This window comes from Astyanax mexicanus, chromosome 12 (assembly GCF_023375975.1).
Source record: "Astyanax mexicanus isolate ESR-SI-001 chromosome 12, AstMex3_surface, whole genome shotgun sequence".
NCBI lineage: Eukaryota > Metazoa > Chordata > Actinopteri > Characiformes > Acestrorhamphidae > Astyanax > Astyanax mexicanus.
In genome coordinates this window covers 35,085,028-35,102,248 of record NC_064419.1, presented here as the reverse complement: position 1 = coordinate 35,102,248, position 17,221 = coordinate 35,085,028, and the positions used below count along the sequence as shown (strand labels likewise).

Below are 17,221 nucleotides of genomic sequence, written 5' to 3'. Positions count from 1 at the left end.
CCAGCATCCTTCAGCCCTTTCATCACATTGCTGTCTGTCTGCACACACACGCGCGCGCGCGCGCACACACACAGCAGCAGACTGGAGTTAACTCGAGCGGTAAATGAGTGTAAATCGGCTCTTTTGGTCAGAGTCTGCTCCACTAATTGTTAAAGCAGCATTCCTGGGGCTGGTTTGAGGATTTAGGATTTAGCAGCTCTACGGCTCTCCTCTCTTCCACAACTACAACTAATGTAAGCGGCGGAGCAGGGCGGGGCGCTGCGCATGCGCGCTGGAAAATCTCCGCCGTGCAAATCTCTGCTCGTCGGCGAAGCGTTCGGTTGGAGTCGGAGTCGCGTTGTCGCAGAGCTGGTCGGAGGGAGAAAGGGGGAATAAGGGCTGGCAGCGGAACTGAAGGGGCTCGTTTCTATCCTTTCACCTGTTTATTAACCGCGAGCGCGTCTGTGAGAGACCCCGCGTTTGGGCTCGTCCGTTATTATTCCTGCGTGTTTCCAGAGAAGCGGCGACGCTGAGCATCAGCTCCTGCACGGCTAGCGGCGAACAATACACCCGGAGCGACCGCCACCACCGCCGACATGTCCGGATACCAGGGCAAGAAGAACATCCCCCGCATCACCGTGAGTACCCGGAGCACTGAGAGCGTGAAACAGCGGGGTTTAGCGGGAATACAGTCACCGAACCCCCGGTCTGTGGTGTGACAGAGAGAGAGAGACCGCTATAGGGGGATTAAGCTCTGAGGACAGCAGTACAGATAACGTTAGATAGAGAGAGATGGAGATAGAGAGAGAGAGATGGGTGGTTTGGGAATGTCTCTTACAGCCAGCTTAAATAATAAACCCAAAATGACAGCCAGAGCTCACACACACACACACACACACACATAGCCTCTGAATGGACGGACATGCCTGTCTGAAGCTGCTGTGTCTTTTTTTCTCAGTGAGGAATATATAACCTAGCTGAGCTTGTCTAGTGTCATGGCTATCATCGTCTACACTGCTTACCTCCTCTTTAGTCCAGTTATGTCAGGAGAATTGTCTCAATTGTGGAGCTATGTGAAAGATTTATTTCTCCTTACAATTTCACAGCCATGCCCTCTTTCAGCTCCTTCAGGCCTGCTGTCCCTTTGCATTTTTATTCCAGTGGTAAGCCTTAAAACAGCTGCCCACCATAGTGTGGTGTCTAGAATCAATGGAATACAATGCATTGCTTGAAGAAATGGCCCTTAATTGTGTGCTGTCTGGTGGAATTGCCTCTTTTATTGTCTTGTATAGGCCAATTGTTGTGCACGGTATATCGTCCCACAATATAATTGTCATTTTAAGATTCTTGGCAGTTCATGCCATTGATATGTATAATGATAATGCAACCCTCCAGTTATCCACAGATTTACTAAAGCCATTTATACTTGCAATTTTCCCCAGCAACATGAACATCCCAAAAAATGATGATAATTTAACATGTCAATTTATGTCAGTGTTTTTTGTTTCCTGCATTACTACTATTGCATTACTACTTTTGTTATATTGACACAAAATACAAAAATTAAGTCATGTTATGTTAAACATTGAATTAAGACTAGGGGTGGGCGATATGGTCCTAAAATAATATCACAATATTGCATTGTGTTTTCACAATAACGATACTCTTGGCAATATGATAAAACACTACACTACTGCAACAAAATAAAAATAAAAAAAAATTGTTATTGTATACAATATGATATGGCACACCCCTAACTGAGATTTTCAAAAATCCAAAAAAAAGAATTTTATCAAATTTTTAACAGAAGTCAGTGATCCAGAATGTCAAGATACTAATAATGCACCCTAAATATCTCCATATATCTAGGACTAAGGTAAAATGAATGATGCTGGACAGATATAATCTGTCTCTAGTAGATATACCCTGATGTGATAATTAGGGGTGGGTGGTATGGCAAGATACAAAAATGTTGGCAGTATTATTGCGTATGATACAATATGACATACCCTTAATTGAGCCCAAAGATAATGAGAGGTAGAGCTGGGAAATATTGTAAAAAAAAAAGTATATAAGTGATTTTCAATTACGATTTAGATTTTTAGTTATTGCGTAACAAGAGACATTACAATGATGCTATTGTTTTCTCTACATTTAATTAGGAAAAGTTACTTTAATTTTTTTTATGAATAATAAGCAGCCTCCTTCAGGCTTTTATGTTAAACATGCTGAAAACATAACATTCTCATATTTCAGTTAAGGTTAAGTGTAAAATGTAAAAATCACTGCCACATAAGAGTCTGCAGCAGTGAAAAATCCTTGAGAGGTTTGAGAGGCATATAAGGTTGTGTGTGAGCTTGAAGCATCCACCTATGAAAGATAGAAGGTTGCTTTTCATGTATTTAAAATTCAAGCTCCTTTAAGCTGCTTCTTACCCCCTCAACACTCCCCCCCAGTACAAACCCTCCCCACCACTACCAGCACAGCTGAAAAACTGTCACGCCGCTTTGATAACCCTGTGAAATAGAGAAAACCGTCTCTAGAATAGAATGAATGAAAATCCTCTTTGGAAAAGTAGGTCAATGGATGTGAACTATATCGCACAGAGTGAGCGGCAGCCTGAACAGCATTATTCTCTATGGTGACTAGCTGGTGCCACACAGACACACAGCACAGTGATGGACTGATCTGAGTAGACTGAAAATGTCTTGGTTCTATTGTTCTTAGTAGAGAAATGTGGATGCATAACATGCACGATGGTGATCAGGTTGTGAAATAGGACAGAATGATAAAGAGAGAGAGAGAGAGAGAGAGACAGAAAGAGAGAGTGACAAAGGACAGGGAGATGAACGGCTTCTAGGCTTGTGCTGTTAAATCTTGCCCACAGCCTTTAGACACCCAGCTAAGCTTCTGCCATCTTAAGGCCTGGAGTTGAGTCTCCTCAGCAGGTATCTGCCAGTGATACAGTCTCTATATTGCAAATCCTAATGCAAATCCTAATGAGTCACTGCTTGATGATGTGCAGAGGTATTATCATACATAATACATACTAATACATAATACATTTAACTGTAATTAGACTAGAGTAGGCAGTATGTTATTGAAGGCCTAATCCCACCAGGAAACACAGAAAGAGTTCAAAAACAGGTTATGAATCAAAAGTTTAAAAAAAGATGTCATAGGCAGCATTCGCTGAAATTATATTACTCCATATTCATCTAAAAGTTGTGTAGCGATAATGGCAGTGACTTTGTGTAAGAATGAGCACCATGGTTTCATTTCTTTACGTTCTGTAGAAATCAAGCCATGTTTCAGATTTGCAATTAGAGCCAGACTTGTCTACTTATTTGGTAGGCCCCACCCTCTTCTGCAAGATAAAACATCTTATAGACCACCTAGAATTTTTACTGTAAATGTCTAGTTTGTCCAGTAAGTGTAAGATTTCCACAGTATTATAAAACAATTTACATTAGTGGTTAGCCACCAATGCTAATGCTCAAGTTTTAGTGGTGGAGAAATTCGGGAATCTAAGCCTACTCTAAATAAACAAAGTGCTTTACTTACTACAAACTGTTTTAAGAAGAGAAATCTGTGTAGATTTACATCCGGCACTCGTATGACTTTAAAATAGAGTCTTTTTTATTACAGTTTTGTTTGCGTAGCTTTACTTTACTTAGATAGCTACCCCCCACTACCACCCAGCAGTGAGACCTGCTGAATTTGAAGTTCCTTTTAGTGTTTAGTAAAATCCAACAATATGGCAGAATAACTTTTAAAACTGAGAAGATTTTTTTAAACTTGCTAATATTAGCACATGGAAACCTAATTGTTAAATTCATTTGTAATGCTAGAGTTGAAAAGACATTTTTAAGAATATAAATGAAAATTGAACTGGTCTAAATTTTTTTGTTGCCTCGGTCTTCTTTCTCTATTCCATCTCTTTTTGTTTCTCATCTGTCTCTGTATCACTCTCTTTCTGTCTCTCCTTTTTTCTGCCTGTCTTTCTTTCTGCCCTCAGCTGTCTCAGCAGTGTCTGATGGTGTCACTCTGTAACACAGTAACAAATGCAGCCTGAACACTGCCCTTCACTCTTTAAACACACACACACACACACAGACACTACACACACCCCTGGCCCACATTTTAGGCATGTTTTTTGAGGCCAGTCTGTGTAAGCCTGCGCCCCAGACACTGTTCCACAAGGCCAACAATGTTGACTTCATCTGCAATTAACTACATAATCAACAGTGACCAGTTCCTTTTTCTTGCAATATTAATGATCTGGTCTTTATTCACCATCTGAGCTCACTGTTTAAATCAAAATCTAATAGTACTTCTTTCCAATAGACAAATTAAAGAGCAGTTTTGGTGAACAACAGACATTGCAATTTCTAATGACATGCTCTCTCTGGTGCCTGACAGTTAAAATACAGAGTAGTAAAAGTGGGCCCAATGAGGTAACCACAGCTCACCTCAACACAAGCCATGAGTGGTGTGTGAACCTTTTGAGCAATGCGACCACTGGAATGTAGCACCTAATCAGAAGCTAGCCTATTGCGGTAAATAGTGAGGCATATCAGCGTAACAGTGGTTAAGAGACCTCAGCTGAGTTAATGAAACAGACCAATAAAATTGCAGAGTATTTGAAAGTAATTATATGGCTTTTTCTCTCAGCTGTCTCTGCCAGACAAATCAGACAGTGATGTCAGTCAGGAGTTGATACATCTATTTTGGTGTGCTGAAATTAAAGCAGCAGTCCTTCAGATTCTTTCTTTAACATTTAACATTTAACATTTTTCCTGAATCGAGAGAGGACAAAATATTCTAATTAATAGTGTCAGTGTCCAGGAACGACCATCCCTGCAACATCTTATATATTCATTCTAAAAATTGGTCTTGTAGGTTTGTTGGCTGTAATTCCTGTCTTTGTTTAGACAGTGTTTCGTAACACATAATTTAACAGACAGCAATTTATTTACATTAAAATACTTTTCTACATGCTCTGTACAATTACACATTATTGACAGAGAGGTCTCTAAATCCTTAAAATTTACAGGCGGTCACTTTAAACTTTTTTTTATATATATATTATATCAAAATTTTCCCATTTTCCTCAATTTAAATAGCCAATTACCCAACACACTCATTAGGACTCTCCCTATCACTAGTAATGCCCCAACACACCAGGAGGGTGAAGGCTAACACATGCTTCCTCCGATACATGTGAAGTCAGCTACCACTTCTTTTCGAGCTGCTGCTTAGGCAGCATTGCCGAGCAGCATCACAGCGCGCTCTGAGGAAAGCGCAGCGGCTCGGTTCTGGTACATCAGCTCACAGACGGCCTGTGCTGCTGTGGGGAGAGAAAGCGCCATCTACCCACCCGGAGGGAGCAGGGCCAGTTTTGCTCCCTCTGAGCGCCGGTAGCTTGATGGCAAAGCTGCATTAGCTGGGGTTCAAACCTGCGACCTCCCACTCATAGTGGCAGCTGGACCACTCTGCGCCCCCACTTTAAACTTTAAAATGTCCATACACTAATAAAGGTAATCCTCCCTCCTTTATAACATATTGATTTTATTATTATGGTTTTATTATGACACATTGTAAAGCAGCAAAACTCATCCCACAGGTATTAAGATATCAACACCGATCCAGCTACAGATTGCTTAATCTAATTGTGTGATGTGGGCTTGTATACAGTTTTTGGATACGTGTACTTGTTCACCCATAAAGGATCGCATTCATTTTTTAAGCACACATCTACTGTACTTCTGCGTAACTAATACACAATTTCAGATAACCAATCTCTTGTTTGTCACATTCTTCTTATTCCTCATTATTCCAGTTCACTCCCATTCATTTTTATTACTACCAAATCCCAATCTCCCTTTTGTTTCACAGCTACCAAACTGAATGAACTCGTTTGGGGCAGTTCTTCAAGCTTAAACCCACAACCATACTGACCCAGCACTTATCTATTTGCAATTTTTGAATCCCTCATTTCTCCTATTCACTCCCAAATGTTTTCCCACACATCCAAGGCATGGAGTATTGTTTACTCCCTCAGAGATCTTATCCACAGACATAGTAATCCAGGCACCTCTGTTTGTAATTTATTTTTACTCGATTCTCCTATTCACTCCTATTCATATTTGTCTTAGGTCAAGTTTAGGTTTAATTTGCCCACCAGTCACCAAACTACATGTTCTCTTGAAGAGCAGCTCACATTGACTTACACTCATCTTTAGTATTTTCATCCCTTGTCTCTTTCATTCTGCTTCGCGACCATCTTGCGGTTCCTTCAGAAATGCATTTTTCTAGTTTATTATTGATAATGCATGCTTGCTGTACAAGCATGGCAGGAGAGAAGGGAGACTTACTTGACTCAACCTTCATCACTGAAGAAAAATTTTACCTCAGTGAGGAGCAGTGCAAACTTTCCACAATTAGACAAGCTGAGATCATGTTTTTATGAAAAAAGAAGTGTATAGAGACCTTCTGTTCCTCAGCCAAGAGTTTTATCCCTGAGAAATGACTAGCATGTGCCTTTTATGCTACCTCTGCGGTTATTCAGTCTGACATTATTTAGGAAGAACTTACAGGATCATATATGTTAGGTTATACTTAAAACGCTTCAGTCTGTGATTTTTTACTCGAGCGTAAGTTCCATAGAACTTTTTCTTTAGGATGACATGTTTGCCTTTTATGGTTTAAATTTTGTTATTGGTATAGATAAACCTTTTAAACCTCAGTCTGATACACAATTCCTCTGAGATCACTGTTTCCTAAAGTTTTTTTCTCTAGTATTGGCAGGCCTGCAACAGTGCATGCTATATGGAATGCCGGCAGGAAAAGATTAGAAATACCATGTTTAAGTTTATTTTTACACTTTTATTCATCCACCTCTGAATCTACTAAGCTATAAAACAACAGCTACAGTTTAAGGAAGACCTAATTTCCTGTGCCTGGTTTTAGCCGACCCTTGATTTACAAGAGTTCCCTTACTTTTATGATGTGACGAGGATATTTTCCATCTTGTAATTGTTCTACCAAAGAACCAACCGCAATGATTAGGAACGGATATGTCTTAATTACGGCGTGTGGTAAAAAGTGGTTTAGCAGATGATCTTTTTCCACTATACAAATTGTCTCTGTTGCTGGGTGCTTTTCGTTAGAGATCTCTGATTTCATGATCTTTTAGAAAAAGAATTCAAAATACCCGTTTCCCCTTGAGATGATGTCTTTTGGGTTGCCAGTTAGCTTCTTTAATCATGCATTCAGTTTTATGTAGCCAGTGTAAACATCCGCCGATTACGCCTGGACTTGCAGAGTCGCATGACTCCCTCATCCTGCTTATGGCAATGATAAAACATACATCTAAAAGTTATTAGATGGGAAAACAACCAAAACCTGCTTTGGAGTTTTTCCCAGAACTCCCCGCTGCTTCACTGGGAATGTTCCTTAACTGTGAAATAGATCAGCACACACACTCTACCGTTATCTCAGGACACCTGGTCATACACTTTCAGTGTCCTAAGTGTGCATGCTCCGTAAATTACAGTCCTGAGTGAGCGTTTAGGAAATTACAGTATATCAGCCTACAAAAAAGGAAAAGAGTGACTTGCGGTTGTTTAAACATTCGCTGTTAAAGACATTAATTTGTCAGTGGACATGTGCGTGGGATGGCCAGAAGTTCTGTACTTTGTCTAGAGACGAGGACATGCTACAGATCCCTTTGTAACAACAAAACCAGACGCGGCCATACGATGTAATGTATCAGAAGGAGGAATAAGCCTGACCTGGCAAAGGAAACACAAAGCCCTCAGAAGATTTGTGCTATTCCTTAGAGGAATGCCTCAGAGCGTACGCAAAAGACAAAGTCCATTAAAGCTTTCCCTCTGATCGGCCACAGGAGCTCCTCTGCAGCTTATCCATCAGTGCTCAGGATGACTGTACGTTCAGGAATCTTGAAGGGCTTGACCTAGTTAGTGGCCTGGCATTCTCAGAGATCACATCAAATCGCAAACCGCTGCTGCCCATAGCAAGTTGTGTCGCCCTGATTCCAGAAGTATGTCTTACCTTTCTATAGTATTTTTTTTTCATAACTTTCATGTTTCTGAATGGGTTAAGGACATCCCTGCTGCAAGATTTCCATTTAGTAGGGCACAGAAGGTTTGAGTATAGAATGGGAGACTCTCTGCAGGCCCTCATTAGCAACCCCCCACGTTCCCAAGGGAGGCTTGCCTAAGAGAGGGTGGAACGTGAAGTAGGCCAGCTACGATGCAGTGAGCTACAGGAAGTCCAGCTGAAGACGAAGAGAGGGCAGCTACAAGCACATCTTCATCCGCCACTTACCACCACTTTCGCTGTCCACATACTGTGCAAGAGCTCAGTTGGGATCTATTAACACTCCCCTGAAGGAAGGAAGCTAATGCAGTTGTGTAGCCACAACTGGAAGTGATGTATTGAGTGATGGCATATTTGATTGATGCACAGTGGTCACATAATGAAAACTGTAATATTGTCTTTGTGCACTGTGTGAAGAAAAGTGAAGAAAAATATACTGAGTGATTCATATGTGCTACTTTTTTGCTTGCTAACAAAACCACAATGAAGATTTGTGGATTGTACTGCACGAGGAGGAAATCAGCCTTTGGATTTTGAGTTAGGCCACCCAGAATCCATGGTCGAATTAGAGGTTTGAGACTTCTTAAAATGCTTATATAGCGTAGCGTTCTATCAGTGCATATAAGAAATGGCATTTCTGGGTCAAAGCTGATATAAAGTGTATTTCATGTAAAATATTATTTTGTCAGCCAAGGTGGAAGGTGGAATTAAATCCACCTGCTTGGCATTACTGTGAAACATAGTATAGATATTTATAGCATAGTAGCTCTCTGATCTAAATATTCAATATAAAATAAATACATAATTAAATACCATTTTTAAATAAAGGTAAACTGAACATAGGCCAGTTAATGATTTGCTTCCGATGTTATTGTGCATTCCTATAAATACCCACTAAGCACTTTACTAGAAATGCATACATACCTATTAATTTATGCAATTGTTTAGCCAATCTAAACCAAATATCTGCCTGCAGATCACACCACATCAAGCATCAGAAATAAGAAAAAATGTGATCTTAGTGATTTGGAGTGTGTCATCATGGTTGGTGCCAGAAGGGCTGGTTGATTACTTCTGTAACTGCTGATCACCATGCATTTGCCTACTTTTTCTGTCTCTAGTGTAACTGTTACATAACTGTAATAAAAACTCCAGATTAACAGCGTGGCTGTCCACCTGAAAATCTGTAAGAAAGTACCCAATCTGTATTGTGCCAACAGCAGCTGGTGTACTGGCACTGGGAATGTTTTCTTGGAACACTTTTGGCCATTAACATGCTATAAATCAATCATTGATTGAATGCCACATTTTATTTGAGTATTGTTGCTGATCATGTGCCATTGCCACAATTTACCCATCATCTAACAACTACTGTGACACAGTGACATCCCATCTCACTGGAATGTGGTCGAAAGGGAGATTCACAGCATGAAATTGCTCCTGAAATATCTGCGGGAACTGTGTGATGCAATCATGTCAACAAGGACCAGAATCTCAAAGGAATGTTTCCAACAGTTTGTGGAAGCCACAGCGCCACAAAGATTTAAAGCTGTTTAAAAGCAAAAACAGGCCCTTTATTTTTTTAGAATGAATTGATCAGTGAATGTATGTATTTCTAGGTTATTTCAAAAGCTTATTTCAAAAGTTTATCAAGCCCAAATATCAGTGCTTTGAGAAAATATGCAGTCTTATCTCCAAGAAAATGCTGGGGCATGCAGAAACACATCAGATGCTATTTTGGTGAAACCTTTGCTTAAATCTTATCTCTATGGCCAGGCTCGGGATGTGACAGGAGCTTTCTCCAGAAACAGGAAGTCATTGCCCTGAGGAACAGGGTTCAGGCGGCCACTCTTATGTAAAGATTCATTAAGCCAGCACTCAAGACCTTCAGCGGATTACTGTGATTACTACGGCTGGCTATACATTTGACTGGTGGAGCCAGCTAAATGTATTAAATTGCACACTATTTCACCCAGAAAAGACCTGTAATACCTTTAAACATTTGGTTGTCCATTTGAAATTATGTTAAAAGCTTTTACTTTTTTCAGTAATCATACTGAAATCTTTAGCAACTAAAACTAAAACTGATCCAGTGTTATTTCTTTGTTTAGTGTTATTAAGTTTTAAAGTGATTTTTTTTCATTAAAGCATTTCACTCAAGATTTAAGCACATTTAAAAGTAGGCCACCATGCTGAAACTACTCAAACACTCTACTGCCCTACAGCATAGCCCCACAGTGTGACGCATACAATGCGATGCAAGTGTATCCCCCCCCCCCCCCCCCCAGTAGTGTAGCAGTGCATTGCACGCAATAAATACCAGCTTGTAGAGCTGCTAAACATCTCGATAATTTTTTTAATGTTCTACTTGCATAAATTAAATAAAATAAAGCATTCTGTATCACTTTAGCATCTGTTTACTAAACATGCAAGCTGTACAAAACTAGTATAGTAGCTTTCTGGAGTCTTAAAATGGCTTTAATGTAATGTAGTAACATCACAATGCTGTGTTTAGTGTTGTGGCATGTAAAGAAATCGAACAGTGCTTGGAGACATAAAGAGCATGCTTGTGTCAGCATGTAGTGCCGATATGTCACAGATTTCATGTTACATTATGATCATTTTTTTCAGATGTATAATCAGTCTAGCTTAGCGTTAGCTGGTTAATCTGTTTTTCTCTCTGCAAAAAAAAAAAAACGCCCTCTGCAAAGTTTTGTAATTGTTTCATAAAATTTTATATCTGTGGCAGAAGTCATTTTGTGTTGAATAAACCCAGTTTAATTGCTTGTTCCCACATGTAATAAATGTTTTTGTTTAAATGGGTGAACCAATTATAGTTTAATAGTGTAAACAAAACTAAGTTTTATGTTATGTAATTACAATTGTATATTTTAGGAAAGTGAAAGTATCTCGTATCACCAGCAGAAAACTCCTGAACTTAAAAAATCTGAACCGTTACAAAGAATTAGAGAAAGACTGTAGCACACCCTCTTTGCAGCTTATGTATTCTGGAACCAGAGCATCCAAATGTGTCAGCAGAGCGCCAGCAGACATTTGGGCCATGCAGTTAAACCAGCCTAGTGTCACAGTGTGCCATAACCTTCAATGGTAGTGACCTCTCTCAGTTCAGCACAGATGGGTAACAGGAAATGACAGACACATCTGCGCTTCTCAGTGCAGTGAATCTTTTTCAGGTTTGAGAATTATGTAGAGGTAAAAAGTTCAGTGGTCAAAGTTCAGTCAAACTCAAGGTCAAGGTTCACATTCTTGCATGTTTGTTTTTTTAAATACAGCTGTCAGAAAGCATGCTTTTCTGTATGTGGCCTGGATTCCCTGCAACAGTTATGCGTTTTGCATGATACTAAAAAGAGATTTTTGAAAGAAAGCATTTTAAGAGTCCTTGAACTATTTTTATTAATACTGTCTCTCTATATTTCATATTAATTGGTTTGTAGAGTGTTATGAGTTTGGTGAGTTGCTTTGCCAGGTGTTGTGACGAATTCTAGCTCTCAGAATCTTAACTCCCCCGCAGCAGAATGAGTGTAAAAGATTATCTTCAAATTCCTTTCTTGTTTACATTAAGCGTTAATCTACTCTTACAGTAAATAAATGAATTCCCAGTATAAACATTTCTCTCTATGCTTCTGTGTGACGCGACTGCACGTCAAGGGGAGTCGGATTTCAGGACAGCACCTATTTCTTTTTTCCTATTGTTTTTTTAAAGACTACATCAACTTCCTGTAATTGGTCAGAAAGTCTGAACCACCTAGAAAAGTGCTTTCGACATAAATCACATGAATTATCAGATTCAAGGAAAGGTTTGATAGTGGAGCATGGATGGAACATTCCATTTCTGAAGTCCCATTAATATTCCTCAATCCACATTTGTATGTACTGTGTGTACATGTATGTACTGTGATTACATTGTAGAAGGCATTATCACCTGTAGTGGACAGAGCAGTGGGTGGTAATGAATGTGACTGATGGTATCTGACTAACATTGTCCATTTGAACAGATGTTTTTTAGCTTATTTTATATGATTGTGGCATGTCAGTGTGTAAACACAGTGTCACTAATACAGAGCACCAAAACTATTCAAATATATCACTGCTGGTGGAAGATTTTAAACTTGTTAAACTTGAACTGAACTGTTAAACTTGATACTTGTGCCTGTAAAACTTTAATTTAACAAACCAGAATACTAAAAGTTTGTTTTAATCACATACTTTTCTTAAAGTATTAGTGCACCCACATCTGACACAACATTCTGCAGTTTATTAAAAGGCTTGCATATTGCAGCGTTTCACATACTGTATTGTGTAAGCACATTATTATATTATTGTATTAGTTAAGTTGTGAAAATGCTGGTTATAAAAGTTTCATTGTTGCCCTCCATCCCTGATTCTGCTCTCCTAACAGGACCTTATATGTATTACATAATATGGGAACAGTGCCAGTCTCATTCATTCACCAGCAGGCCAACATGCATTAGAACAATAAACAAATAGCCTTCCAATCCACTGACTTCTTCATTGAAACTGAGTCACTACTTCATTATAATCAGACATTATCCTTTTAAACCAGTCACGACAAGTTGTTATGAACAGGCCTGCCAAGTGGGCTGACTTTGAGTGACAGAGAGAGATTGTGATCAGGTCGGTCCTGAATAAGTTGTTATACAAGTTACCGGAAGCCTGGAGTTTGGGCACAGAAAAGTGTAAACAGGGCATTCTCCACTAGCCTCAGAATCTAAACAGGGCTGTTCCGTGAGGATCCACAAGTACTATGATGATTTTTAGGACAACCATTTATATGTATTTTTTGACCTTTTCTGTTATTTTAAATTATAAAAAAAAAAATGACTTAACAAAATGTTGAGCTTGTTTTTAATAATCATTACTAAAATATTCTTTGATTACTGGATTAGTAAATTATCATGTACATCTTCTGTCTGGGGGGAAGACTTCCTGTATAAATTACTTAAATTTAGTGCTTAAAATGTACTTATGTATTTATTAAAACTGCAAAACAGCACTGGATAGCGCTGTGCCATTGCTTACCACAGTCCAAACAAAGGGCATCACCTCAGTAAAGCTGGCCCCTCATATAATCAGAAACGGAAAAAAATAATTAATTTGTCTGTGCAGCAAAAATCAGCTTTTGTGCTGATATTGTTATTGGGTAAGGTGAATTGGAGATGCTGTGTGTCCTATCTGTGTGTGTCTGTCGGTCCATCCTCCACTGTATATGTGAATGAGTATATTTTGACGGGTAGAGTACAGACCTCTACTTGAGATGATTACCACCCACATCATTCCTAACTTTCCAACTCCCATATCTCACAACTACTAGATGGAGCACCAACATTCCAACATAGTTCCACAGCTCAATGCTATCAAGCCCATGCCTGGTATTGGGCATAGTGCCAATAGGATTATGTTTATTTGCTCCAGAGAGTCCCTTATTCTATTGCCAGTGTTTCTCTACTGGAATCATACATGCTACTGTGTCGTTTGCACACCTGTGTCAGCACTGGGTGCATCTTAAAGTAGTTGAATGCATTCATTAGTAGGGGTGTCCACAAACATTTGGACATATAGTGTATGTGCACAAAAGATGTAGTCTGATTTGTTTTGAATTATGAATGTTTAAAAAGAATCAAAACATTGCCCAAAAGAAAACATTGCAAACTCAGATGCCGGTGCTCTGTGAGTATCGCCGTCCAGAGCTGTGACTAACGAAGTTAGGGCGGGTTGAATGTTCACAAGATGTTTTTCTGCTAACAGCATCAGTGGCAGTGCTGTGGGACAGCCAACCGTGACACTATATAAGGGCTGGATTTGGATTCGGTTTTACGTGAGCGTGTGTATGTGTGTGTGTGTTGTAGAAAAGCTGCACAGCAAACAGAGAGGCTTTGTTTTAGTGAAGACGAGCCCTCGCAACCCATTTCCTCTTGGATGTCTCCGTTCAGTTTGAGTAATTGGCAGATCATAACTCTCCTGTGCTTTTCAGTCCCACGGAACCATGCGCTCCATTACTGCATTCAAACGTACTACATAAATACTGTATAAATATAGGGCATTGATTTTGTCTGTTGTCTGATTGTTGGAAATGAGAATGCTCTACATAGACCCATTAGAACAGTGCTATAATGGAGACTACATAACCCTTTTCCGGGCTATGGTTAGCCTTTAGCAGAGCATCCCATTTGTCCAGTAAATCAGACAAAGCCTTGCAGAGCTTTTAAAATATGGTTCACGTTTCTTGGAAACTGTATAGAGGGTTTAGTTCACACCTTCAGTATGTTTTCGGTACAATGCTATAGCTACACTTTCTAGCAACAACCCTATGAACATTAGTTATGCATTACTTTAATTGTACTTTCAAGTCTCCTATAGACTGCCTGTGCCGTGTAGTTTGCGTGCATTTGCGCGAACTGAACTGTGACCCTTGTACCGTGCTGGTTCGTAAAAAAATACACTTACCGTTATACCCCTTAAACTGAATGTCTCATTCATAGATTTCTAATTTGACATGAAACATGAGACATTGTAATATTTTGTTGTTCGGTTATATATATTGCAATATTTTTAAAATACACAATACTGGAAAAAATTTCATATTCTAGTCACTAATCCATATTAATGATACAAGTATATCTAAGATCAGAGTAATACTAATTTCATTGGGCACAAATAACCTGCCACTGGTGGACATGTCAAGGAAAATGAGAACAGGGGCAAAATGAATACTGCACATTCTGCAAAATGACTACTATGCATGTGCAAGGCCATGCTATGCTGTGCTCTATAGTAAACCAGTGTATTTATATGCAGTCTAGTCCATAACAATTTAACAGTGACTTCAACTTACCTCATAATCCGTCTGGAGGTCCAAACTGGACTTTCATCTTTAATTCAAGAGATTTTAACAAAGGTTGCAGTGGCCATTTAGGAATTTATTACATAGTCCCTCCACTTTCACAAGCTAAATAGTAATTAAACAAATTAACAACTATAAATAAATAATTATTTGCAGCCATCCTCTGTTAAGATGTTTTGTCAGGCCTTTACTGCAGCTGCTTTCAGTTACTGCTTGTTTGACTTCAGTAAGTAAAAAGCATGCTTGATTTTGGGTAGTTTTGGGTCATTAGTCATCTCTGTTCTTACAGTGCCTTCACCATGTTTGACAGATGATATGGTTTTGACCCATATTTCGATTTAAAAGGTTTGAATTAAACATTCAGCACTTAGAGATTAGAGATTTCTACACTGGCTTTAATGGGGTATGTATGTGTTGCTTCCACGTCCAAGGCTTAAAGGGGCAGAGTCATATGACTAGATATGCGTTAGTATGTTTTAATGGAAGTAAAATAACATACTCTCCTGTTATGTGAGTTAAATTGACTTGTATGTAGAAAATTAAGAAAAAATATTGTAAAGTAATTTTAGGGGCATGAATCTGATCCTTAAACTTAACTGGGCTTGATTAGTGTAATGGGCATGTAAATGTGAAATCACAAATTAATTGTTTGTGTTATGTATAGCTCAAATCAGCTCAAAACTGAGGCTAATGCTTAATATGTTTATTTCTTTTGTGATTAACGTTTATTATAAATAGGACAGAATGATATGGTAAAAATTTATGTCATGATCCATTTCTTAATTTCAGTTGATATGATACAATTCCGATATCGATATGAACGGTATAAAAGCGACCACCCTTGGTGTATGTAATCTGAATGCACTAATAGAGCACTGATAGAGCTAGGTGATATGGTAAAAACATTATATCACAATATTCAAATATATATATATATATGTATATATTGTTCAGCTCTAATTATGAGGTTTGACTTTCCTTTTGGTGTTTGGTGCATTATTGTTGTACATAGTGCAAAGCGAAAAGAATGTACTGCACATCAAACATGTCCTGTGTTTCAGATGGGAAAAAGGAGAATCATGAATATTTGATTATTTACCAAACTATTTATTGATGAGAAGCTTTTATTCAGTGAGTCCTGCTGCTGTTACATCTGGTTCTACATAGCAGTGCAACACCTCAGCATTCATCAAAGGGCCAGTTATTCCACCACAGAGATTACAGTATTAAATTTGAGCAGTGTTCAGTATTCATGCTGCTTTGATGTCCGTTACAGTCTTTAACTTGTAGCAGCTGATGGTGATATCACAGGCTGACATCACAGACCAGGGTCAGACACTGTGTGAGCACAGAGCTTTTGGGGATTGTTCATAAGGTTTTACTCTTCTACTGAGTCTCTTAGTATGCTGAGAGAAGAAAATAGCATACTCTTCTTTATTTCACACAAACACTGATTTCTTTGAGTGTAAGGGTTTGTGCGTGAGTTTCAGTGCTATTGTGTAGGTCTCTAGAGAAAAGCACACGATAGCTACTTATTTGCACCGGTTCAGCCATAGATTAACACTTATTCAGCAATTATCTCATCTTGTCAGCGCTTAATTACGGGCTGTGATGCATCCAAAAGCAGCCCAGCTCCTTCACTAGCCCCCTTCTATTCTGGAGTGTGTGTGTGTGGTTGTTCTGCTGGGGAAAATGTTGGCAGGCTGGTGTCCTCTGGTGTTGATCTAGAATGGAATGCGTGCCCAAGGCTGGACGCTCTTCAGTGAGGTTTTGATGACTTCACACCACTTTTCTCTTCCATTCTTCCATTCAGTGTCTACATTTATAAGCATCAGCCACACATAGTGCAGGAAATTAGGTGGGGATGATGTGGTGACTCCAGAGTAGGGATTCACGACATTCACGATATGGATAAAAAATGCATGTGCGAAGTCAGCGTTGGATATCCTGTATTTATGTAGAACATTATAAATTATTTTAGCTCCTTAAAGGGATTTCTGCATTTGGTTTGGAGCTGCACTCATTGTTCCCAGGCTAAGAAGTAGTTTGGTGTGTGCGTTCACTGTGGGCCTCTACCGCACTCTGCCTCCAGCCTAGTTATGTCACATGAGTACAGTGTGCAGTGTGAAGTGCTCCCTCTGTTGCCACACGCAGGTAATGCAGGTAAAGTTCCCTCTTGCATCATAAACTACATGCAACTGCAACAGAAAAACAAATAGTGGTATGAAATCTGTT

At 39.2% G+C, this 17,221-nt stretch overlaps 1 protein-coding gene across 1 annotated transcript in view; it reads left to right on the top strand.

Annotated features, from left to right (window-relative positions):
* The first annotated feature begins 225 nt into the window (after window positions 1-225).
* dpysl2a (dihydropyrimidinase like 2a) overlaps window positions 226-17,221 on the top strand; it is a 41,170-nt gene continuing 24,174 nt past the window's right edge. The window contains exon 1 of the mRNA XM_007247209.4: window positions 226-617. Within this exon, the coding sequence (XP_007247271.3) occupies window positions 576-617 (42 nt within the window). The 5' untranslated portion in view covers window positions 226-575. The remainder of the gene's footprint in view (window positions 618-17,221) is intronic.